The following is a 27591-nucleotide window of genomic DNA, read 5'->3' as shown; positions in this document are numbered from 1 at the left end:
GGTTGCCATTATTAAACTTTTACTCTATTTTTTTATGTATTCCACTTTCCTTGTTAAACTGAAAGTATGGGGGTGGGGGAGAGGAGAAAAGAGGAGGGTGTGACCTGTATCTATTAGTCCTTCTAAGTGTTCTGAATATTTCTCAAATAAAATGTAAGAGATGACAAAATGCATCCTTACATCACTACATTTTTTCTTCTGGCCAGGTTTCCTTTCTGTCGACAGCTCTCTAACATCTGGCCTTCACCATCTTTCCTACCTCACCTTTTTTCTTCACACTGGATTCTTCACAACCTCTCTAATTTCTATTAAATATTAATACATATTTATACTATCTTCTCATGAGCCTCCTTCTATCCCCAAAAAAAGCCTCTAATTTCAAACCAATATCACATCTCTACCATCTCCCAACAGCTTAAAGAGATAAGTATAATCACAGTGTGTAGGAAGAGCTGCCATGGAGAGACAAGTGAAGCACACGGGAAGAGGGGGCAGCTGCCTGGAGGAGGATAGGGAGGCTTTTCCGGAGGTGATGGCCTTGCTAGGAATTTGCTGTACAAAGAAGGCGGTGGTGGGAGGTGGGGGGAAGTAAGGGGCAAAAAAAGGGTGGTAAATTTCAGGAAGGGTGTGCAATCCACAGAAGCTCAAGAAGAGACAGTGAGAGAGAAAGTGAGTGAGGGGAGTGGAGGGGAAGGGAAGAGCCGGGTGCGGTGGCTCACTACTGTAATCCCAGCACTTCGGGAGGCCAAGGTGGGCAGATCACCTGAGGTCAGGAGTTCAAGACCAGCCTGGCCAACATGATGAAACCCTGTCTCTACTAAAAACTACAAAAATTAGCCAGGTGTGGTGGCAGGCACCTGTAATCCCAGCTACTCGAGAGGCTGAGGCAGAGTTCATTTAAAAATGAGGATTAGTTGGGTGTGGTGGCTCATGCCTGTAATCCCAACACTTCAGGAGGCCATGACGGGCAGATCATCTGAGGCTGGAAGTTCAAGACCAACCTGACCCACATGGAGAAACCCTGTCTTTACTTAAAATACAAAATTAGCTGGGCATGGCAGCACATGCCTGTAATCCCAGCTACTCGGGAGGATGAGGCAGGAGAATTGCTTGAAACCGGGAGGCGGAGGTTGCGGTGAGATGAGATCATGTCATTGCACTCCAGCCTGGGCAACAAGAGCGAAACTCCATCTCAAAAAAAAAAAAAAAAAAGATTAACTCTGGCAGCAATAAGGAGAATGAGGCGAGATAAGCAGAGACTAGTGTTTAGGGAGAACAATACCCAAGGGATGAGGAGAAGCTGCTCAGTGCCCGTCGGTTAAAGGGAAGAACGGTGTGTGAGCATGGTAAGCGGACAAATGCCACTGGTCTCAAGAGGTTTCTGGGGGGCCTAATCTAAGTCTGGCCCAGTGTCAGGTACTGCTCGAGAAATGAAAAGGAAAAAGCTACAACCTACTGGAGGGGGGGGCAAGACAGACTAGTATCTAAATGAAAGAGCTTCTGGAATGTCAAAGGATTCTTCATTGGTAATTCCTATAATTTGTCACCTTGTTTTCTAGCAACAAGAGTGAAACTCCGTCTCCAACAAAAAAAAAAAAAAAAAAGATTAACTCTGGCAGCAATAAGGAGAATGAGGCAGGATAAGCAGAGACTGGTGTTTACGGAGAACAATACCCAAGGGATGAGAAGAAGCTGCTCAGTGCCCGTCGGTTAAAGGGAAGAACGGTGTGTGAGCATGGTAAGCGGACAAATGCCACTGGTCTCAAGAGGTTTCTGGGGGGCCTAATCTAAGTCTGGCCCAGTGTCAGGTACTGCTCGAGAAATGAAAAGGAAAAAGCTACAACCTACTGGAGGGGGGGGCAAGACAGACTAGTATCTAAATGAAAGAGCTTCTGGAATGTCAAAGGATTCTTCATTGGTAATTCCTATAATTTGTCACCTTGTTTTCTAGCAACAAGAGTGAAACTCCGTCTCCAACAAAAAAAAAAAAAAAAAAGATTAACTCTGGCAGCAATAAGGAGAATGAGGCAGGATAAGCAGAGACTGGTGTTTACGGAGAACAATACCCAAGGGATGAGAAGAAGCTGCTCAGTGCCCGTCGGTTAAAGGGAAGAACGGTGTGTGAGCATGGTAAGCGGACAAATGCCACTGATCTCAAGAGGTTTCCGGAGGCCTAATGTAAGTCTGGCCCAGTGTCAGGTACTGCTCAAGAAATGAAAAGGAAAAAGCTACAACCTACTGGGGGCGGGGGCAAGACAGACTAGCAACCAAATGAAAGAGCTTCTGGAACGTCAAAGGATTCTTCATTGGTAATTCCTAGGATTTGTCACCTTGTTTTCTAGCCTTCAGTCCCCCTTCTTTGTATGGCAAACTCATCCCTTGGGCCATCACCTCCCCAGAAAATTTTTCCCTTATTCCCTGGGCATTTGTGCCATTTCCCCATGCACTTTACTCATCTCTCTACTGCAGAGGACTCAGGATTCCCACAGCCTCCAAAAAAGTGAGCAAGAGCATGGTGTTAAAGAAGGAAAAATTACCCAATATGTCATTTAATTACATTCCATTTAATACATTCAGAATGTCTGTCACCTATCAGGGACTACATTAACTACTGATCTATATTCCGTTTAAAATACATTAGTAAAAACTTTTAAAGAATTCTTCAATGAAAGCAAATAAAGGCAAGACTATCAGAGAGAAAGCCTAACTCAAGCAAAAGTTTTGCGATATTTGTTTTTTAAAAAAGTTTTGAGGTATAAGTGACATATAAGCTTTAGATAAAAGTATACAATTTGATGTTTTCACATACGTATATGTCTGTGAAATCATTTGCTATTCTTAGAAAAATTGTCCAGCCTTATAACTTAGGTTCTTCAATGCTGAATTTTGCTCTCCCTGTGGATAAACTGAAGCAGAATATATAAGTTACTATCTATCTCTGATCAATAACCTGGAAATTTTTATCTTACATTTTTAATTGAATATGAAAATATATATTTATATAAAACTCAATATGCTCTTCTAAATTTCATATGCTAATAAATACCTTTAAAATGTCAACATACTTTTGCAGGCAATATAATTATATACCTTAAAGAAAAAGAAGAAATTGAAAAATGAAATAATACAAATATACGAAAATAATTTTCCTATAATCCAGCTATATAATATTTTTTATTTTTGAGACAAGGTCTTACTCTGTTGCCCAGGCTGGAGTGTAGTGGCATGATCACAGCTCACTGCAGCTTTGACCTTCCAGGTTCAAGAGATCTCCCACCTCGGCCTCCTGTTTCTTCCCAGTAGCTGGGACTATAGGTGTGCACCACCATGACGAGCTTATTTTTAAATTTTTTGTAGAGACAGGGTCTTACCATGTTGCCCAGGCTTATATTTTTTAAAGAAACACATTTACAACAGCAACAAAACTATAAATACACAACCCTTACCAGAAAAAGGTTCAACCCTCTTAGAAGAAAACTATATACTGTAACTGAAAGATATAAAAGAAGGCGTGAATAGACAGCTGTGTTTTTGAATGGGAAGATTAAATATTCTAAGAAGTGAATTCTTCCCAACTAATTTTATAGATTTAGAGCAAAAAATTTTTACTGGAGATTTTTGAACCTGGGAAAAAAAAGTGTTCTAAAATTTGGACAAGGAAGACCAAACAGGTAAGAAGAATTAAGAAAAACATTTAAATAGAAGAACAATAATGGGGAATATAATATTCTAAGGCATTAAAATATATTAAGCTACAATAATCAAAATAGTATGTCTCTGATATAAGATTGGAATGATAGAAAGGAAAAAACTGCTTAGAAACAGACCCTATGATGTATAAGAATGATACTTTTAAAGTGCCATCTCAAACCTCTGAAGGAAAGGATTACTCAAAGTGCTTACAAGAGGAAAAGGCCCACTCTCTAAGATATGGTGATGGGGAAAGTTACCAAAAAGAAAGTTAAGTTAAGAGATAGCTACACAAATTACAACCAATAGCATAAGTTTAGAGCTATAGTTACAACATGATACATAGCCTCAAATTTCCTTTTGGTTAGGTAATACAGTCACATGGTACTGAATTCGTATCATACAAAAGGATACAGGATTATAAATAAGTCTCCCCTACCCACCCAGACCTTCTCTTTGGGGGCAACCACTGACCCAATTTCTGGTGCATACTTCAAGATATTTTCTATGACACTGCTTTTTTTTTTTCCTGATATAATCACCATTTATTTTACTATCACAGCCCATAAAAGGAAGAAAACAGATGCATTTTTCCTAATTCCAACAGAATCTGCCAATTCTTTCATACTTGTTGAGTTAATTACAATAAGATTGATTATAAAGCTGATGAAGAAATTCAAATTGAACTTCCTGTAACAAACAATGAGGAAATAAAATTTATTGAAACAAATAAGTAAAACAGGCACCACTATCCCAATATTAAGGGTTATATGACAATAATCCATTGTAGCAAAATATCAAGATATAGCTGGGAAACTTCTTAAATGCATTTGAAGATACGGTCTATGACATTTCATTTTTAAAGAAGTACTTGGGTGGAAACATTTTGCCTTTGCTCTGGCTCTCTAATCACGGTTGTCTTTGGGAGACAGCTTGTCATAGGCCAATGTTATTCTTTTTTTTTTTTTTTTTGAGACAGAGTTTCACTCCTATTGCACAGGCTGGAGTGCAATGGCGCTACCTGGGCTCATTGCAATCTCCATGTCAAGCGATTCTCCTGCCTCAGCCTCTGAGTAGCTGGGACTACAGGCGTGTGCTACCATGATGCCCAGCCAACAGGCCAACATTATTCTTATAGGAAAGATTAATTATTGGTAGAGTGTTTAAGAAATAAGAAATGATATTTAAAGTCAACCAAAGCATTTATTCATTTTATCTCAACATGAGGGTCAAAAGGAAAAACAATAAGTGATTGATTTCAAAAACAGGGTTTTGAGATAGTTTAAATTACAGATGAAATGGCAATCAGGTCGAATATGACATTATATTGTTCTTGTCCATATATTATCCGAAAGTTGTACCTCCTTGTTAAGAATTCTTTATCTGCCAGACTACAGAATATATTTCTCAAAATATGTTCTAACGACCACCTACATCGGAATTGTCAGGCTGCCTATTAGCAATGCGTATTTCTAGTCCCAACTCAGACCTGTTGAGTCAAAATCTCTGGGGGCCAGGCCATGGAATCTGTAGTTTAGTGAAGGCCTCAGCTGATTTGTATACACACAAACATGAAAGTTTGAGAACAACTGGGTACTATGTTAGCCCCATAAATACAGAAATCCTGTCTTTCTTATTCACTGCAGGGACAGTGCCTAGCACAATGCCTGACAAAGATGGTATCCCACAAAACATGTTGGAGGCTTCATGAACATACATTGGGATTGACTGCAGAATATCTTGATATGTTGTCAACACTGAACTGATTTTGAAACTGCATGCTTCATCCATGATAGAGATTTGAATAAAAATCAGAAAAACAAGCTCTGGCAATCAACAGCTTAATAGAGTTCATTTACTTGCATGATTCACTTTCACAGCAAAACACTTGGAAAGATGTCAGGAAATTTAATTAGCAATACTTTATTATATATCTGAGTTTCAGATAGATGGTACAAGTGTATCACATTAACAACAAAGACCAAGTGACCCAAAGGGAGTGCTCCTCCAACTAAAATGAGATATTCTACATATTTTCTATTTTGTGATTTATTAAACGCAATGACATCTGCCCTAACTAGAATCAGAAAAGAAGAAGGGAAAAAAGGGCATCTCAGCAACCAAAACAGATGTCACAGGGCCAAACATGACAGCTCTGAACACTTGACTCACAGGCAAGCCCATCAGACCTTCACTCAGAGTCTATTCAGTCTTCTTTTACACACACTATTCATTCTAGTGGAATTTTTAAACTGGATTCTTTGCTCACAGGAAATTAAAAACACTAAATCAGAAGGAAGAGAGAGGCTGCAACAGACAGTAACACAATCAACATGACAAAATGATAGCTGATAAGAGGGGACTGAAGAACTACATATAACTCTCAAAGGACTTGCAAAGCAGAATACTCTGGGGCCATCTTGTAAAGGGGCAAATAATCCTACTCTTCTTGATGGTGTATGAAGGCATCGGCCACATAATCAAAAAATGGGTATTCATATGAAAAACTAAGTTACAGAGAAAGCTAGATTATGTTCTCAACAAACTCTTTATGAAGTATGGATATAGTTTAATATATAATATAGCTTAGAAAGGTATTCATTCATTAAAGTGAATTAAAATTTTTAAGTTACAAACTTTTAAAGGAGTTTAATAACTATTTTGAAAACTCAACTACTAGAAATAACTTACTCCTCTAGAGTTTCAAGAAGGGAAAATGGTATTAATGTACCAAACCAACAGAGATAATTTTCAAGACAAGACGTCCTTTAAGATTTTTAGTTATTTCTTTGTTAACATGCTTAGCAACAGTTCTTATTTTATGTATTTGAAGGACTGTATAGCACAGTACTGTCATTTATTCACCATTTAGAGCTGACATGGGGGATTACTTCTAGAAAAGTCATACTGCAGTATTCTATCAGTTATTTTCATCTTGAATAATTTTTTATGAAAAAGGAATATCTAAAGTTTTATATTTTAAAAATGTGCTACTGAAATGCGTTAATGATAACACAAATAGAAGTATAAACTGCTAGTAATTTAATGAACTACAATAAAACACCATATGGCATTCAATATAATTATGTAATAAGAATTGAAAATTCTGTGAACAATCGCATTTGGCCGTCACCACACCCACTCCCTCCAAAATTGGTGTGCGTACCCGACAGGATTGGTAAACAACAGATTTATAAATTAATTTTATGTATTTCTTGTTCATATTAGCCTCATAAGGGGTGCATGCATGCGCACGTGTTTTGTTTCTCCTATACAACTGCATCATTTTGGATTACAAAAATCAACTTTTTTTTTTTTTTTAATTGAGACAAGGTCTCCCTCTATTGCCTAGCCTGGAGGGCAGTGGCACCATCTCAGCTCACTGCAAACTCCTGCACCTCCTGGACTCAAGTGATCGGCCCACTTCAGCCTCAGGAGTAGCTGAGACTACAGGCATAGCTGGGACCATAGGTGTACACCACCCTCAGCTGCTTTTTTAAGGTTTTTATAGAGATGAAGTCTCTATAAAATTATTCAAGATGAAAATAACTGATAGAATACTGCACTATGACTTTTCTAGAAATAATCCCCCATGTCAGCCCAGAATGGTCTTGAACTCCTGGGCTCAAGCAATCCTCTTGCTTTGGTCTCCCAAAGGGCTGGAATTATAGGCATGAGCCACCATGCCCAGCCAAAATCAAGTATTAAAAGCTAAAGGATCTAGCCATAGGTCATGAAGCAGGTTTAGTACTTATCTTTTTGAAACTACACAGGATGTTGCATGTCAAAGAACAAATTATCTACAGTGAACAACTCAAGGGCAGGAAAAATGTCTTATTCATCTTTTCATTCCTGAGTGTCTGTTATATAATAGATGTTCAAGGTTTACTGAATGGGTTTACATGCATTTCTGAAGCTTGGGCTGTAAAACCCTTGGTATTACAATATTGATTCTGAGGGAAAAAAAAATGTGCTCATCCTATAGTATTAACCTTAGTTCTAACAGGAAATGACATCTTTAATTCCTTATCCAAGCTAAAGTACAGTTATGTATCATGATATGTTATACCAAAGACATGCCATTTTAAAGAGAAGGGGGCTTCTTTCATTGAGATTCTAAAATTAACTTGGAATATATTAAATAAAAGTCAATTCAATTTTATAAGGACTCAACAAATAAAAAACTTAACAAGGGAAGGGCCCTTGTTAAATTCCCAAATAAATTTAACAAAATCCCAAAGGATTTTGTTTGTATTGTATGTATTCCTTTTGTTAACAGAAAAACACTCTGTTAACTTCAGATAAATCTCCTAAAATGAAAGGGGCTAAAAAGGTTATGATAAACATTGATTCGTGCAACGAATACTTACTGAGCACTATTATGTATGAGGCACCATGCTAGGTGGTGGAGATACAGTCAATATGTCATAATTAATTAATTAAGGTAGTCACACAATGGTAAGTGTTAAGAATACAATAAACCTGAGTAATGTCACAGCACATAATTAGGTGGTGGTGGTGGCGGTGGTGGCGGTGGTGGCGGCGGTGGGGAGAAGTCTATACTATTTCACCTAGCAGTGGTCGAGAAAGGCCCATCTGAGGAGGTTCCATATAAACTGAGAGAACTGCATGGTTGGAAGGGGGCTACCAGTTGAAGATCTGATGAAAGATATGTGTTTAGGCAGAAACAAGGGCCCTGAGATGGGACTATTCTTGTTCTTTTTGACAGACAAAAGGTGGCAACTATGGCTGCTGTCTAATGAATGAGATGTGTAGTGGAAGAAGAGGTTGAAAAAGCTTCAGGATCAGATCAAAGTTCTGAAGGCCAGATGATGCAGGATTTGTACATTTTATTTTAACTGCAATAAGCAGGGAAGTGGTATGACTAGATCTACACTAATGAGTCTGACCTATGAGGGATGGTCCATGGGGGAAGGAAGGAGCTACTATTTAGGAGGTTACTGCAGTAGTGGAGGCAAGGCCAGCTTCATGGAGAGGGAGCCTATGCAGTCATACTGGACCCCCACTTGGAAGGGCCCTGAGCTTGATTTAATGCTCCACTGTCACTGATTTGATTTTTATTAAAATTTCAATAGTTTTGGGGGATACAGATGGTTTTTGGTTACATGGATAAGTCCTTCAGTGGTCTTTTTGAAATTTTTAATAATGTATGAACAAAAGGCCCCATATTTTCATTTTGCATTAGGTCCTGCAGATTATATAGTCAGTCCTGAACTTATATTCTGGAGCAAAAATGGCAGCTTAGATTAGTGTAGTAGGATTTAGGGTGTATTGTGTTGGTACAACTAACAGGACTTGGTCATTGACTAGATGTGTCTTGTCAAGAAAAGAAGAATCATGGATAACTCCCAGGTTTTTTACCTGAGAAACTGCGTAAAAAATGGGTAAGACTGGGGGCAGGGAGGACACTGCACTAGAGGTGGGCTAACAACCAAGAATTCAATTTTACGCATGTGAAGTTAAAACACGAAGGAGACATCCAAGTAGAGCTCTGAATGGTGTACATGAGTATAAAGCTCAGGAGAGAGGTCTAGAGGGGTCTAGGCCAGAGATACAAATTCTGGAGTTTCTCTCTCTCTATATACACACAGACACAAACACACACACATACATTTTAAGCGGATGGGATCACTTATCAAGATAACGTCGGAGGCACAAAGTTCAGACGATAAGTAGGAGCCTACAAAGATGACTAAGGTCAGTAACCAAAGGAGGATAATTGTACCAAGGACAGAGCCCTGAAGGAGACCTAGGAACCCCCCTCGGAGTAAAATACACTCAATCAGTGACTCTTACTAGATCAAGTCTAGCCCGTTCAGTCTGACACAAAATACACTACCATAAGCCCAACTGACCAGACAATTCTATGTATTCCTTTTTCTGTCCATCTCTGCTTTACCAGGATGACCTCTACTAAGTTTCCCAGAACACTGCTATTGTTTTATCCCTTCCCTGGTTAGGCTGTGCCAGTCCTGCCTGGGAGCCCTCCCTCCAGTCTTTATCTAGTCAAAGTCTACTGATACTTATATGGTAGTATAAGTATGGAAAATACTTATATGATGAAGTTTGACTCCTGAAATCTAGTATTTACTGCCTGTGCCAACTTCTCACACAGCATAAAACAATACCCTAAATTATTAGTTACATTAAATTAGTATGATCAATTTTCCAAGAAACATAAGATCTGGTTGCTTTTTAATGTTACACTTCTTAGTATACACTAGATGCTCAGTAAACATCTGTTAAACAAATGAGTAATAAATGGCATTCTGAAGCTATGAAATATAGGGAAGTAACAAAAGCAGATAAATCAACTTGGCATGCAATAGCTTAAAAAAGAATGACTCATTGTGATCAAACCCTGGGCAGCCTGTAGGACACAAATGCATAAAACCAAATCACATGCTTTTCATTTCTTTCTTTATTTAACAAGTATTTATCACGCACCTACTAGGTGCCAGGTACTCTTCTATTCATGAGACACACACCCATAAATGAATCAGACAAAAAAGGTCTTTGCCCTAATGGAGCCGCGTTCTACTGGGAATACCGTTCATTGGCATATTTTGTTTTATGTAACCTCACTACTACGCCCATATATGTCATCCTTTCCCATTTTTCTGACATGTACTATTTTTCAGTTTGAAAAGTTTCTGCCTGAACATTATTAATTCCTTCCTTTGGGATTTCCTCAAATATATAACACATTAAAAGAAAAAGGTTTTAGACATTTTGAGGCTTTCAAGTCATAAAAACAAAAGTGTACAATATATGACAACAGAAATATCTGGGGTACATTATAGATTAGCAGATCTTCAAAACAGCACAACTACTAGTTCATTAAAACTACCCACACACAGCATTAGAGATTTCACATAAACTTCAGAAAAGTAAACTTCACAGACTCGTAAAATCATTTAATGTCCTACCTCTCCTGCAGAAATATGGAGCTTTGAAATTCAATTCAATCATGCTATCGAAGCTCACTTTTAAATTAAAAAATCAGAAATTAGATAAAAATTCCAAACTAAAAGAATGAGACCATTTTACATCTTATATGAATCTTGTATTTATTTTATAATGTAACAGAACCATGGTACTAACAATGTTGGTTTAAGTTGTGGGGCTTTGAAGGTCATTCAATAAGAGGGAGGAGAGAGAGAGTACCAGCTGCTACCTTCTCTTTTCCTACGAATAAGCCAGGCAACCTTTTGAAACTGAAAGCTGAAAGAGGTAGCTTGTCATCTGATTCCTTTGGAATCAATCAGATGTGGGTTCCAATTCCAGCTTTGCCATTTACAAATCATGACCTTGGGCAAATCACAACTTTTCTGTGATTCAATTTTCTTTTTTGTGAGAAAGGAAATGAGATTTTTTTAAGGATAGTCACTAAAAAGAACTTCTAATTCATATAATATGAAGCCATATAAAAGTGAGGGACTCACTATGCAGGCTGAACCATTCTAGCTGAAAGTCATTTCCTTTAAGCAGCCTTTTTTTTTAAAAAAACAAAACAAAAACCCAACATCTTCTCTTTCTCTACTTATAAACTCAAAGATTCCTTAAATAATTCAAGTTTTCTTTACAATACATCCCCCATAGCAACTGCATTACAGTCTCAAGCAAGACAGATAGAATGTAACACACTTAGGAGTCAGGTGTTCCTGTACTGTCAGTGACAAACTACTAGGAATATTTAAATCCTGATCATCCCAAAGTCTAAATTAGTTCTTCCAAATAGTAAGCTAAAGACTTGATTAACAGCATTTAACAATCCCAGACCATTTGGCACCCCATCAATTCAATTCCCTAAATGAGACCCTTTTTCTTGAACAAAGAACATGTGGTATCTTTCCTGCATTTCCAAATGTTTCAGAAAAATCAAAGACCAAGAATTGAAAATTCCAGTGCCTGCAAGGACAGGCAAGTTTATTTGAAATTACTTAAATTTTAAGTAAACTGGTAAGAAAACAGGACACATTGGCCTGCAGCAAACTGGAGGGTGCAGCCCCCTCCTAGATCAGCCTGTTTTATAGTGCACAATGATGTTGTGTTAAACGGGCACATTCACATGAGAGACGGCAATTACCGTGTCAATTTTCTGACAGATGGCAGTAATTTCTTGTTTAACAAAATCTGTAAATTACCACAATTTTCTGACAGATAAAAATAAAAACACTTGAGGACGGAGCACCTTTTTCTAATACGTACAAACGATGCCATATGGACTAGTCAGTGACCATCCTGCTCCTGCCTAAGGGAATTTGGTCACTTCTGTGGGTTACCTTCAGCACCCATTTTAAATCCTCAGAACAGATCTCTAACAAATGCAGCTAGGTCAGATCTGCCCATTTGGCCCACGAAGCAGAGATGGTTGTCCTGGTGACAAATCCTCCAGCAAACTAAAACGATTCCTTAATTTTGTGTTTGGGGCCAATCTATAAATGGTTTAATTTCAGTGAGTTCTCTTTCTTTCCCATGAGGAGAAAAAAATCTGCCTACTCAAATTACTTGAACAGGCAATCTAATGGCTTTTATTTCACACTTAGTAATAAAAGGTTTAAAACCAAATACCCAGTTTGACTTATGCCCATTCATTCTTAAAATATATCCAGAATTGACAGGCTAGAAAAGATCAGAACAAGATAAAAAGTAGACACCTAAAGACAGACATTGCTAAGGGGAGTGAAAACAGGAGATGCCTGGATAATAAAGACAAACTTTCCATACTTCATAGTTTTGCCCAAGGTTAACCCTGTTGATTTTCAACTGTGAGTGAACAAAGAGAAACTGTATGCTGAGGTATTTTTATTCTGCAAAGCTGTAAGGCTTTGTAGAAACACCACCACATGCCAATACTGCTTCTCAGGACTTATAATTTGAATTTTAAACAAGGTAACTAAAAAAGAATATCAATTCTGGAGATTCATTAACCAAGGTATAACTATAAATCCTTAACTTTAAAATGCTCATCTTTGGTTGCTCTACTAGTGTTAACTGAACATAAAGCTGTTAGAATGAAGATGAACAAGATACAGTCCCTGACCTCAAGGGGCTCACAATCTAGCACAGACAGAAACAAAAGTAATAAAAGTAAAATAAAAAGCAAAATGTGATTAATGGTTTATTTTAAAAAGCGTAGCAGGAGTTTGGTGGACATGGTACTTATTCTGTGTGAAGAGAAACGAGAGAAACGGTCAGGGAGATTTTCCATTTGAGCTGAATCTTTACTTTTTTTTTTTTTTTGAGATGGAGTCTCGCTCTGTCACCTAGGCTGGAGCGCGGTGGCGTCATCTCGGCTCACTGTAACCTCTGCCTCCCAGATTCAAGCAATTCTCTGCCTCAGTCTCCCGAGTAGCTGGGATTACAGGTGGCCACCACCATGCCCAGCTAATTTTTCTATTTTTAGTAGAGACGGGGTTTCACTCTCTTGGCCAGGCTGGTCTTGAACTCCTGACCTCATGATTCACCTGCCTCGGCCTCCCAAAGTGCTGGGATTACAGGTGTGAGCCACTTCGCCCAGCCCATTTGAGCTGTATCTTAAAGCAACCAAGAGCACTGCAGACATTTAGGGACATGAAAGCACTTGATGCACTTGGGGAAGAGTGAAAATGGCTGGCTTTGATATGGTGCACACCTGAGTTAAAATGGCAGCAGAATAAGATGAGCTCAGACCCCCACAAGGAACTTCCTGTTCTATAGCCTTAAAAACAAAAACAAACTTTGGGCCGGCACAGTGGTTCATGCCTGTAATCCCAGCACTTGGGGAGGCCGAAGTGGGTGGATCACTTGAGGTCAGGAGTTCGAGAGCAGCCTGGCCAACTTGGAGCAATCCTGTCTCCACTAAAAATGCAAAAAATTAGCCAGGTGTGGTGGCGTGTGCTTATAATCCCAGCTACTCTGGAGGCTGAGGCAGGAGAACTGCTTGAACCCAGGGCACAGAGGTTGGGGTGGGCTGAGATCACACGGCTGCACTCCAGCCTGGGTGACAGAGCAAGACTCTATCTCAAAAACAAAAAAACAAAAAAAACAAACACAAGACTTTGATTTAAAAAGATTTACAGCCCCACATATTAAAAATCATACATTTGGGTATGTCAGGAGAGTCACTAACCACAGAACACAAGAGAGCAGGCAGAAGAGATGGGGAATTCCAAAGAAAACAAGAGATGTTCAGGGTGAGACAACACTTAGCTACTGAAAAAACTCCTCCGCTCCCCCTATCTTAAAGTGAAAATATCAGAGATCACAAGAAGGAAATATACATATATACGTATAACCTTTGAGTTTTTAAAATTATTCCAGTGCTTTCTTTTTTTTCCTCTCGAGACAGGGTCTCGCTCTGTTGCCCAGGCGGGAGGGCAGTGGTGCAACCTCAGCTCACTGCAGCCTTGACCTCCAGGCTCAAGCCATCCTCCCACCTCAGCGTGCACCATCATGCTTGGCTAATTTTTGTTGTTGTTGTTGTAGGGATGGGGTTTCTCCATGTTGCCCAGGCTGGTCTCAAACTCCTGGGCTCAAGCCTCAGCCTCCCAAAGTGCCGGGATTACAAGTGTGAGCCACTGCACCAGGCCTCATTCTTTATACATATTCCCAAGAGCTTTTACAACCATTTGGAAGTCCTTGTTTCATCACAATAGTAAATCTTCAGGGGCAGTCTACAGCTCAAGGCTGTGAAAGAGACAGCTGCTATGGCTCTTCAGAGGAAAGAGGGTGATCTCTACCACTGAGTTTCCCTAAGGAGTCTTTCTTGAAACCAACAGTTTTAGTCTTTTTCTTTTGAGACAAAGTCCCGCCCTGTCACCCAAGTTGGCGTGCAGTGGTGCGATGGCTCACTGCAACCTTTGCCTCCTGGGTTCTAGTGATTCTCGTGCCTCAGCCTCCCGAGTAGTTGGGATTACAGGCACCCGCCACTACATCTGGCTAATTTTACTGTATTTTTACTAGGGACGGGTTTCACCATGTTGGCCAGGCTGGTCACAAACTCCTGACCTTAGGTGATCCACCCGCCACCTCAGCCTCCCAAAGTCCTGGGATTACTAGCATGAGCCATCACGCCCGGCTCAGTTTTAGTCTTTTAAAAAATTCTGGGTAAAACACCTTGCCTAGTTTTCTGTTATAGTTGTATCCCAAAAGTATTTTTATACTTTTATTACAACCATTTATAAAATGTTTTACATTATAAATTAGTGCATTTTAATGGAGGCATCTAGCTTCTTTGACAAAATCCTTCACTTTAAAATAGGTAATTAAAAAGGAGCATTTCGACCAAGCATGGTGCCTCACACCTGTAATCCCAGCACTTTGGGAGGCCATGGGTGGGCGGATCCCTTGAGCTCAGGAATTCCAGACCAGCTTGGGCAATATAGTGAAACTCCGGCTCTACAAAAAATACAAGAATTAGCTGGGCGTGGTGGTGAGTGCCTGCAGCCTCAGCTACTTCGGAGGCTGAGGTGGAAGGATCACTTGAACCCGGGAGATCAACGCTGCAGTGAGCTGTGATTTTATCATGCGCTCCTGCCTGGGTGACAAAGTAAGACCCTGTCTCAATTAAAAAAAAAAAAAAAGAAAGGAAAAAAAAGAAAGAAAAAGCATTTCAAGGGGAAAGAATGTGAGAACAAGGATGGACTTATGGCAGAGACAGTTGCCTTCTTTAATTGGTTTAGTTCTTCAGAAGGACTTCTTGTTCCCTGAACTTTAAATTTTTTTATTTTAAAAAAAGAAAAGAAAACAGCTGGGTGTTTTATTTTTTTTAAAAAAAGAAAACAAAACAGCTGCGTGTGATGTCTCACGCTTGTAATCCCAACACTTTGGGAGGCTGAGTTGGGTGGATCACCTGAGGTCAGGAGTTTGAGACCAGCCTGGCCAACATGGCAAAACCCTCTCTCTAAAAATACAAACATTAGCTAGGCATAGTGGCAGTCGCCTGTAATCCCAGCTACTCAGGAGGCTGAAGCAGGAGAACTGCTTGAACCCGGGAGGTGGAGGTTGCAGTGAGCCAAGATCGTGCCATTGCACTCCAGCCTGGGCGACAAGAGCAAAACTCCATCTTAAAAAAAAAAAAAAGACAAACAAAAAAACAAAAAAATTTAAAAAAAAATTCATCCAGAGTGGTTTGCTTTAATCTAGAATTTCTAGTATGAATTTTCTAACTGGCAGCACTTTCACTATTTGACTCTTATCTTTTATTTCTTGTTTTAGATTAGTATTTTCATTTACCTGAGCTACTTATATAGGGGATGACCATATGTCTCAGTTCATCTGGAACTGTTGTCTCAGTGTAGTATCCTCCCTGGTTAGTGCCTGCTTTCATTCTCAAAAGTATCCTGTTTTCAATGATAAATTATATGATCATCCTATTTATAATTCAGCTTATACTTCTTGGAACAGCAATGTTTCTGATTTGGGGATATTTGCATTAAACTTAGCATACTTAACATCTGAAATCTGAAATGAGCACTTCTCAAAGCATTTACTCTGAACATCATGTCAGTGCTCAAGTAGTTTGGATTTTGAAATGATTTCAGATTTTTGGACTTAGGATATTCAACCTGTAACCCATTCAATAGTTGAGCTAGTATTTGAATGTTTTATAATCATATGGGAACCTGTGTTCCTGCAGGAGAAGGGTTTTCTTAGGTTTTTGAAAAAAATCCACAAACACTGGAATAAAAATAGAAACTTTTAAGACAAGTATTTTCAGATGAGTTAGTGACATAAACATACAGAAGTCAAAAAGCCATATGATTTCATATTTCTATGATTTTCCTATATGAAAATATGTTAGGATGATTGCCTTATATTTATGTTCCTTTATACTTAACAAAGTACAATATGAGTTATAGAGTGGGCACATAAGCCACCATTCAAAGACTAGGGAAAAGCTCAAGAGGCTGAAATAAAAGTTACACTTAAAACAATCCAAATTAAATCAGTTTAATACATAAGACATGATGTGATATTAAGTATATTTATATTTACCAATTCAAAATAATTTTTCTCCTAATATTCAGATTAATCCAAACTAATGTCAGATAAAGAAAAAGTAAGAGAAGTAGTAGAACACTTTTTTCTTCTCAATATGAAAAGTTAGGCTGTTACAATTTTAAGACTAGCAAACAAAATCATTAGGTTTTTATTTAGTTAGTTTTAGATTTTCTTGGTGGCTAACTGGAGTCTTGCAGGATTTTTTATTATATGAGGGGATCTGATGAAAGAAATCATTTCCTTCTTGGCCTGAATTTCATCGATTGAAGGTCATTTCTTGGGGTTAGTGTATGTATTTACTAGTATGTAAGTATGTATTTAATTTCCACCTTTATCTAAATGAATGACAGAATCTTACTAACTTACATTTGATGAATATGGTTATAATTCTCATAACATCTGGCTAATTTATCAGCCAAAATTTAACAGCAGAGAGCTGTAAGAATTACTAAAATTAAATTCCCGCTAAAATAAGACTAATCATTCTTAAATATCATTATTTATAAATGTTAAATACACTTTATGATAGTCATTTATGTTTCCAAGAATGTAGTTCAGCTGCTAGTTACTAAAATATAATACAGTAAAAACTCACTGATTAAAGAAAAGCGACTCATTGACTTAAGAATAGGTCTTTTTTGATGAAAAGGCTTTCTCTTCTAGTCCTCTATAAACAGAAGATTCATTTCTTTATATTTTGAAAAACAGATTTATTGTTGATGAAATGTTTTTATATTTATTTTGAAATCACTTTCTCCTTCTCAAAGCAAGGGACATGTGCTCACGTGTGCACAGAAATATGCATATACACAAAACTGAAAAATAAAGTCCAGGTTTCAAGTAAGTCCAAATAAAAAAATTATTAATAAAGAAGCTGAATGCTGATGATTCCCATATTTCTGTACCTACCTTTGCCATTTCTATTTCAATCCAATAAATACTTTTGGATATTTATACAAAAAAAAAAAAGAAAGGAAGGAAAGGAGACAGGGAGAATAAGAGGGAAAGAAGAAAGAAAAATAAAACTCATAGTCTCTGCTCTCATGAAGTTCATAATGTTGTAGAGGATACAACTATGAATTCCCAAAACACTGAAGAAGAATAAACATTTAAATATGTGGGAATGCAGAAAAGAGGAATAGAAGATCCTAAATGGGGTGGGGAGTAGAAACTATAAGGAGGTTTTGCTGAGTAAGTGATGCTGGGTTGGTTTTAAAGGCTCAGAAAGATCACGGTAGGAGGTAGATAAGAAATCCTAGGTAGAAGCTGGGGCCTCGTGGCTCATACCTGTAATCCCAGCACTTTGAGGGGCTGAGGCGGGTGGATCACAAGGTCAGGTGATTGAGACCATCTCGGCTAACACAGTGAAACCCCATCTCTACTAAAAATACAAAAAAATTAGCCGGGCGTGATGGCAGGTGCCTGTAGTCCCAGCTACTCCGGGAGGCTGAGGCAGAAGAATGGTGTGAACCCAGGAGGCAGAGCTTGCAGTGAGCCCAGATGGCGCCACTGCACTCCAGCCTGGGCGACGGAGTGAGACTCTGTCTCAAAATAATAATAATAATAATAATAATAATAATAATAATAATAATAATAATAATATAAATAAATAAATAAATAAATAAATAAAATTAGCCGGGTGTGGTGGCTCACACCTGTAACCCCAGCACATTGGGAGGCTGAGGCGGATGGATAACTTGAGGCCAGGAGTTAGAGACCAGCCTGGTCAAAAAGGTGAAACCCTGTCTCTACTAAAAACACAAAAATTAGCCAGGCATGGTGGCACATGCCTCTACTTCCAGCTACTCGGGAGGCTGAGGTGGGAGAATCACTTGGAGGTGGGAGGCGGAGGTTGTAGTGAGCCAAGATCGCACCACTGCACTCCAGCCTAGGCAACAGAGTGAGCCCGTCTCAACAACAAAAAAAAGAAACTACAAAAATTAGCCAGCCGTGCTGGAGGATGCCTGTAGTCCCAGCTACTTGGGAGGCTGAGGCAGAAGAATCGTTTGAACCTGGGAGGCAGAGGCTGGAGTGAGTGGAGATCGCTCCACTGCACTTAAGCCTGGGAAACAGAGCAAGCAAGACTTGTCTCAAAAAAAAGAGAGAAAGAGAGAGAGAGAGAAAGAAAGAAAAAGAGAGAAAGAGGGAAAGAGAGAGAGAGAAAGAGAAAGAAAGAGAGAAAGACAGAAAGAAATCAATCAATCAATCAATCAATCAATCAATCAATCAATCCTAGGTAGAAGATGCAGCATTTAAGCAGCAAAGGCATAAGATGGGAAAGTGCCAAGCATATGTGGGATAAGAACTTGTAGTGTGCTATAACTATATAATGCCTATGTAAAAGAGAATAGCTGAAAACGAAGACAAGTAAGACAAGAGCCAGATAATCAAAAAACTTGAATATGACTAAAAACTATGCAGTCAGAAGGAGGCCCTGAAAAATTGTGAGCATGTTTATGAAAAATCTAGGTATAGACTATCTCAGGCTTACCAATTCTGTTCTCAAACACTTCTACTTTAATGTTACCTACATCTGAAAACTGCCTTTCCATATTACATTCAATAGCACTACCACATTGCTATTCCTTTCCTCCATGACATTGTCTGTAAACAGATCCTTTAGGTAGCAGGCTAACTGTGTGTGTGTGTGCGCACATGTGGGGGTGTGTGGTATGTGTGTGTGTGTTTCTTCAGGTTCAAAGACTAAACTATCTGGAATAAGAATAGTATCTTACGATTCTTTAAAATTTTGAGCCTGGGCTGGCACGGTGGCTTACGCCTGTAATCCCAGCACTTTGGGAGGCCGAGGTGGGCGGATCACCTGAGGTCAGGAGTTCGAGACCAGCCTGACCAACACGGAGAAACCCATCTCTCCTAAAAATACAAAATTAGCCGGGCATGTTGGCACATGCCTGGAATACCAGCTACTTGGGAGGCTGAGGCAGGAGCATCGCTTGAACCCAGGAGGCGGAGGCTGTGGTGAGCTGAGATTGCACCATTGCACTCTAGCCTGGGCAACGAGAGCAAAACTCTGTCTCTCAAAAAAAAAAAAAAAATTTTTTTTTTTTAGTTTGGCCGGGTATGGTGGCTCATGCCTATAATCCCAGCACTTTGGGAGGCTGAGGTAGGAGGATCACTTGAGCCTAGGAGTTTGAGATCAGCCTGGGCAACATAGTGAGATCCTGTCTCTAAAAATAAATAAATAAATAAGTAAATATTTAAAAATAATTTCAAACCCATGTTGTTCACAGTTTAAAAAAAAAACAAAAAAATTTTTGAACCTCACCTTAGTGATAATGTTGGGTAATTGTAAATAAAATAATTCATGACTTAAATTAGTTTGCTATTTTGATAATTTATACCTTGGTACCATTCTTACAATTTTATGTATTTTCTGCTTCAAGTCTTTTATGTAAACTGCCAAATGGGATTAAATTATAACGGACACGGGGACTACAAAAACTTCCCTATCCCTCTCCTCTCATCAGTGTAAATTTTCCTTGCAATGCACAGGACAGCAGGGATCCAATCTGGGATATTCACAGCTAGGCCACAAGAGCCACCACCAACCAGAAGAATCTCCCATTCCACAACCAAAGAAGTCTGAAGCAAGTTCATTAAGTCCTATTGGCTCTACCTCCAGCTATCCTCAAAAGAGACTCTCATCTCCCTTCTGACTAGAACCACCTTGTTTAGTCATTGAGACATTTTGAACCTGGATTATTATATCTGCTTCAAGCTTATCTCCCAGCTTCTAATCTTTATACTATGGCCAGAATGATCTATTTAAAATACAAATCCCTTTAGATTCCACCGAGCTTAAAATTTTTCCATACCTCCTTAATAGTTATAACACTGTCCAAATTTCTTACGATAGTATCTAAGACTCTTTAACATTTTAAACCTCATCTTGTGCCATTCATTCACTCACCAAATATTTACTGACTAGCTACTATGTGGAATGAACTATTGTAGACAAGTGTGTGTATATAAATGAGTGAGCCAAATAGACATGCACAAAAAATAAAGTCAAAAAAGAAAAAAACAAACTTTGTTTTCATGGGAACTTAACTTGCAGGAGGGAAAACATGGCAATAAATATAAGTAAACTACATAGTTTAGTAGGAGGTGATGTGTGCTATGAAGAATATACAAGTATAGAAAGAGGTACGGTAGTCAAGGTAGGCTTCATGAAAACGTGGTATTTTGAGAAGAGACATGAAAGGGGTGAGGCGGCAAGCCATGCATTTATCTGGAGAAAGGCTGTTCCAGGCAGAAAAGAATGTCTGTGCAGAGGCTGCAGTGTGGATGTGTGCCTGGAGGGCTCATAGATTGTTAGGAGACAGGTGTGGTTGGAGCAGAATGAGTGGAGGGGAGGGAAGAAAAAGATGAGGATGGCAAGAAGGTGTAGACAGTGGTAGGATGATCACATAGGACCCTGTAGATCATTATTAAGGACTTAGATTTTATTCTGAGTAATATAGGAAGCACTGCAAGTAACACTTGAACAGACATGGCATGATCTGACTTAGATTTTAAAAGAACTTCCCTGGCTACTGTGCTGAGAAGAGACTACAGTGGGGCAAGGGTGGAAGCAGGAACTCTGGTAGGAGGCTACTGCAGTAATCCAGGTGAGAAATAATGGCAGTTCATGGGGGTGATCAGACTATGGATGTGTAATATTTTGAAGGGACAGTCAACAAGATTCTTCTGACACATTGGATGTGGGGTGTGAGAGGAGTCAAGAACTAAGACTAAACCAAGGTTTAACTAAAAACCAATATTTTTGGACTGAAAAAATGAGAGGACAGAGTTGGTATTAACTGAGACAAGAAAAGTGCTAGTAGAGCGGGTTTTGCGGGAAAGATCTGGAGTTCAGTTTTTTACAGATTTGAAATGTCTATCAGACATTCAACCCGGCTTTGGTATGTATGTTTGATGTTGAAGAAAGAGGTCTGGGCTGGAGCTTCTGCCATCCTCTCAAACAATTCCTCCATTCCAGGCTTACAGAACCACACACAGGTCCCTAAAGTCTTCCCCATGTCTTTGTGCATGTCTATTTTGAATGTTCTTACCCCATCTCTTTTCTCCATTTGGTCAAAAAAAGCTGTCTTCAAGACTTATGTCATCTATCATCTACTTCATGAAACTCACATGATCCTCCTGAACCACTTGTTTCTTTTTCTAAGTCACTTAAGTAAAGATTAAAATACAGTCATGCATGGCTTAACAACGGGGATACTTCATGAGAAATACATTGTTAAGCAATTTCACTGTTGTGCAAACATTATAGAGTGTACTTACACAAACCTAGATGGTATACTCTGCTACACATTACTGTAATGAATACTGTAGGCAACTGTAACACAATTTTAAGTATTTGTGTATCTAAACACAGAAAAGGAACAGAAAAAATACAGTACTGTAATCTTATGAGACCACTAAATGTCCTTATATAGTACATGACTATGTAACAGCTGATCTTTCAGCACACTTGAAAGGCTAAATAATTTTCACTTCTTTTTTGGTAGGAAAAAAGCAGCCATTTTATAAACACAGCAGATGACCTGCCTGATCTCATCATCAGAAATCTTTAGAACACTTTAAAGAAAATTACGGCCACAGAAAAAGATCTTGGTAAGCAGCTTGGTAACCAGATTTTGCATTTTTTCAATTTCAGTAGTTATATGAAGAGATAAATTTTCAAAAAGACTTCAAAAATTTACTACTATACATAAATTTTATAAGCTAAAAACAATAAAAGAAACATCTTCTACCTGTTTTCCAAAGCTATTCTCTGTTATAAATATTTTTCATTTTGATTGTCATTCTTTTATTTGCCCCAAGGACACATTTAAATTAGAGGAATTATTTGACAAGAGAACAAGTCTATGTCATTCTCAGGAGATAGAGTCTAATCTAATTGACAAAAGAAGGAAACTTTTAAAGATGATGCAAAATTTCGAGATGATCCAGCTCAACTGGCCTCCTATATAGATGAGAATGCTGATATCCAACAGGCCACTACCACTACTTCAGCAGTGTCTTCTCCACTACCGATTCAGTGTACCTACAATCTGTGACAATGGAAGGTCCACGAATGCAGAGATTTTTGTCTGCTTTGTTTACTGCTATTTCTCTCACTCCTAAGAAAGCACCTGGCAGATAGTAAGTCCTAAATGAATGAACAAAAAAAGTATAATTCTAAATCACATGGGGCTAAAACACATTAAAAATAAACTATGAAACAGGTATAATATATTTCCTCAGGACTTAAAAAATTGCTGACTCTTTGAACGTCATAAAATTTGGGGGTATCAAGAATTTGCAATCAGCAACTTTAAATACTAATTACAAAATGTTAACCACATAAAAAATTTAGGGGGCAGGGGAAGATCCTGAAACAAACTCTCTAACGAAGTGTACATGTTTATAAAAATTTCTCTATAGATCAAGAGAATAGGATGATATTCTGGCAACTACACTTGCTTTATACAGTACAATTTTTTTTCTTTTTTTTGAGACAAGGTCTCACTGGGTCACCCAGGCTGGAGTGCAGTGGCGTGATCTCAGCTCACTGCAGCCTTCACTTCCCAGGCCCAAGCAATCCTCACACCTCAGCCACGCCCAGCTAATTTTTCTATCTTTTTGTAGAGATAGGATATCACCATGTTGCCCAGGTTGGTCTCAAACTCCTGGGCTTGAATGATCTACCTACCTCAGCCTCCCAAAGTGCTGGGATTACAGGCATATGCCACCATGCCTGGCCCAGTTACAGTATTTTGGATACATATTTATTATGGAAAAATTACAGCCCTGGAAAATAAAATAGTACAAAGATCTTATTACATGTCTTTAAAGAATCAAAATTTATAAAGACAACTAGAAAATGTAGTTTAAAAACTTTGATTCCAGGGTGTATTAACAAAGTGGCTTAAAATACCTCAAATAAACAGCCCAGATACTGAAATTTCTTTAGTGCCAAAGAAACTGTTACTTGCTTTTAAAACCAAACAGCTTTTGAAGCAAACACTCAACAATACCACAGTTTTAATGCAGTCAACAGGCGATATAACACACGTATCTCAGTCCCCAAAGGGAAATATCAGGTATCATTCTGGAGTTACAAAACACCAACCTTTTTAATCGCATGTAGTTTTCACTGGCAGCTGGTCGGCACTCAGCTCTTTGTACCACTATTCCTTCCAATGACAGCTTATCTTGAATGGAAAAAAAAAAAAGGATTCAGAGATAATACTTATCATTTTCAAGACTGTATTTTGACACACTAAACACAGTAATATGACAATCAAATATAATTAATACCAAAAATCAAGAAAAAATCGTTAAGTTTTAGGAATCTCATTAGTCAGAATAGAGAGAAACGTTATTCTTGGCTTAGTAACAAACTGGGCTCCTGTCAGATTTGTTTATTAGGCTGCTGCGGCCCTTTGCCAGGAACAGCTTTTATACACTCTGCTCCTTCTAAATAAGGTAGCTTAAAAGGGCATAAAATCAAATTAAAGAGTATAAAGGCTATCGTCTTTGACAAAGAAGTAACTTCTGAAAACAGAGCTAGTCTGAACCACTAAATCAAAGACCGTGTGTGTGCGTGTGTGTGTGTGTGTGTGTGTGTTTGTGTATGTGAATAAAATTCTTGAGTACCTTGTGACTAGAACAGTCAGCCCAGAAAATACTGTGACACTGGGCAGGTCTACTGTCTGGGTTATACTGTGTACCAGTTCAGCCTGCCAGCTGCTCTGACTTCTGTTTTCCTGCAGAATTCTAAATCTGGGCATGTCAAAACAGAATCTTTAACTGCTATGAATATTTGTCCAAACAGAAAGGCAATTTCCCCTATCCTTAGTAATTCTTATAGTGACTCTGACATAAAACCTAGGAGAATCAGAAAAAGGAAACAAAGGCTAGCATCTATTGTGTGCCTACTGGCCACCAAGCATTGTGGTGTGGTCACTTGACAGACCTTACCTTATTATATAATACACACATAAATGTCTCATAATGGTACCAGCTTTATGATACCCTGGAAATGTATGACTGTGGTTAGAAACAGTTAAGGTTCAGTCATATTTCCACAAGAATTCACCTGGGTTTTAAGAAGAGACTCAGGAAATTCCCTGGCTCATGAGTAGTGCATTTATGATTCATCTTTTCAGAGAGAATTACTTCATTCCACTAACATTAGCAAAATGTCTGCTATGCAAAAGGCCCCATCTAGGCATTGTGGAATCAAGATGATTAAGACACAGTACTGTTTTCAAGAAGCATACAGTTCACTGGGGGGACAGATAAATTGATCAAAATGCAGAAAGTGTATAGAACCATGCCTACATATTTACACTAAAAAATCTTTTTTTAGTGATCTTTGGATGTCTCCAAAATCTAGGAGACTCTGTACGAACTAATTACAAGCACACTGTATATAATCAATGTATCCAGGGTCCCTTAATGCAACATATGCAACAAATTTCAAGAAGATGCAGAAAAAGCAATGATGAGAAGCATGACTACCTTATACCAAAATATGGCAGGAAGAAAATATTTTAAAAGCCATAATTATTTTATAGTAAAGTTTAAATTCTAAAAATAATTTCCTCTCATTAATGTCTTTAATAAAATTAAAATTTGAATTTTCTTAAAGCAAAAAGCTTATATTCAAGTTTGGCTCTTGCTGAAGCTGAAAGTTCTATCAAGAAAAATTCTTTAGTCATCACAACAATAGCAAGATTTGGGAAAATCTGATATATTAAATGTCTTAAATGCATAAGGAAAGTCCAATAAAGGAAGACAATTAATCCTTTAAAAAAATAAATCTAGGCCGGCCATGGTGGCTCACAGCTGTAATCCCAGCACTTCGGGAGGCCGAGGCAGGCAGATCACGAGGTCAGGAGATCGAGACCATCCTGGCCAACATGGCGAAACCCTGTCTCTACTAAAATATAAAAAATTAGCCGGGCATGGTGGCACGCACCTGTGGTCCCTGCTACTCAGGAGGCTGAGGCAAGGGAATCGCTTGGACCCAGGAGGCAAAGGTTGCAGTGAGCCAAGATAGTGCCATTGCACTCCAGCCTGGCAACAGAGCAAGACTCCGTCTCAAAAAACTAAAAAAAAAAAAAAATAAATAAATAAACCTAGACTACTATCCCTGCAAATAATTTAGTCACATATCCACGTGTTTATTAATGTTGCAACTAAAAGAGCTACTGATATGGTCTGGCTCTGTGTCCCCAGCCAAATCTCATCTCAAATTCTAATCCCCACATGTCAAGGGAGGGAAGTGACTGGATCATGGGGCAGCTTCCCCTATGCTGTTCTCGTGATAATGAGTGAGTTCTCACGGCAGCCTTTTCCTGCGCTCTCACTTCTCCTTCCTGACACCTTGGTGCCTGCTTCCCCTTTGCTTTCCACCATGAATATAAGTTTCCTGAGGCCTCCTCAGGTATGCGGAACCGTGAGTCAATTAAACCTCTTTCCTTTATAAACTACCCAGTCTCAGGCATCTCTTTATAGCAGTGTGAAAACGGACTAATATAGCTACCTTTTACTAAGTGAATGCTCCCCACTTATTTAGCAGTACCTACTCCAGGTGGACAGGCTGAATTTAACTTTCAGTTAAAGGTTTGTGCTATCAACTTTCTCCATATGACGGCTCAAGGGTAGAAATCAGGTCCACAGCAACTGCCCATTACAACTTGGCCACCACTCTCCTCACTATTCTTCAGTCAAGGTCACTCACACAGAGCAATAACATTTACTTCCTCAAACCATAATTTTCTATCATATCTTCTTTTCAAACCTAAAATAGCTTTCAAATGCTACTCAAAGTGAACGGAAAAGTCTTCATCAGCAACGAATTTTCCCATCCACTGTATGTTCCTAAGTAACCTGACATCTCTGTTCACTTCCTTTCTCCCCTTCTCTTCTTAAATACATTTTTAAAAGGCCAATTTACTCCTGATGCAGCCCCCTAGGCATGATTTGCCTGCTCTCTTTTTAAAGCCTCATAGGAACACATTCTCTTATTCTTTCCACTAAACCACACTTCTTGTCTTTTTCAAAATACTGCTTAAGATTTCAAAGGAAAGGTATTAAATTTATTTTAAAAGTATTTAAAAGCACCCACTTGCACATTACTGTTGTTAATTATAGATCCTATTCATTAATACACAAACCTTTACTTAAAACTAGTTTGTTGACCCAGTTTAAAACACCATAAATACTTGAAAAATAATTCACTTTATTCTCACACATTTCTTAACTATTTACTGAGTGCCTACTATGTAAAAGACAATGCAAGAGCACATCAGGAATAGCAAATGAAACACGGCTCCTACCCTCAAGGAGCGCAGACTTTCTCAAACGTTCTGTGGCATGTATTAGTTAAAAAGTACAGATGTGAACAGCTTGATTTAGCCATTCCACACATATACATATATCAAACCATCACGTTATATACCATAAATATACACAAATTTTACTTGTCAATTAAAAAATAAACTTAAAAAACCTAAATTTAAATGTTTTTAAAAGGAAAAATGTATAGAACCCCAAAAAACCTGTTTATAAGTTTTAACTGCTGATATCTACCATATTAGAAACTAAAATTAAGAAATTTCTAGAGAATGAGAGTGAAACAATAAAAAAAGCCGTTAGCATTATTATAGAAATGGTCTTGACATCATTGATCCCTTGAAAGGATCTCCAGGACCCCTCTGCCCAGTGGTTCCCAGACCACATTTCGAGAGCTGCTTGTCTCGCAGGATAAGACAGGTATATAAATAATCTTAATACACCAGAAGCACTTTTGATACACCTCTACTTAACTCACCTCTAGATTAACAAAGGCTCTCAATAGCCTGCTATTAAATATAG

At 38.5% G+C, this 27591-nt stretch overlaps 1 protein-coding gene and 1 long non-coding RNA gene across 2 annotated transcripts in view; one reads left to right on the top strand and one right to left on the bottom strand.

Moving 5' to 3' along the window:
* Nucleotides 1-27591, bottom strand: part of GTF2F2 (general transcription factor IIF subunit 2) — a 167943-nt gene that overhangs the window by 53351 nt on the left and 87001 nt on the right. Inside the window, exon 5 of the mRNA XM_002824236.6 lies at nt 23837-23918. Coding sequence (XP_002824282.1) covers nt 23837-23918 — 82 coding nt within the window. The remainder of the gene's footprint in view (nt 1-23836; nt 23919-27591) is intronic.
* LOC134759888 (uncharacterized) lies at nt 1598-5509 on the top strand. Its single transcript, XR_010136763.1, has 3 exons — nt 1598-1738; nt 1952-2130; nt 5337-5509. It is a non-coding gene; the product is annotated as an uncharacterized LOC134759888 (long non-coding RNA).

Source organism: Pongo abelii, chromosome 14, assembly GCF_028885655.2.
Source record: "Pongo abelii isolate AG06213 chromosome 14, NHGRI_mPonAbe1-v2.0_pri, whole genome shotgun sequence".
Lineage (NCBI taxonomy): Eukaryota > Metazoa > Chordata > Mammalia > Primates > Hominidae > Pongo > Pongo abelii.
This window is presented reverse-complemented; position numbering and strand designations above follow the sequence as displayed.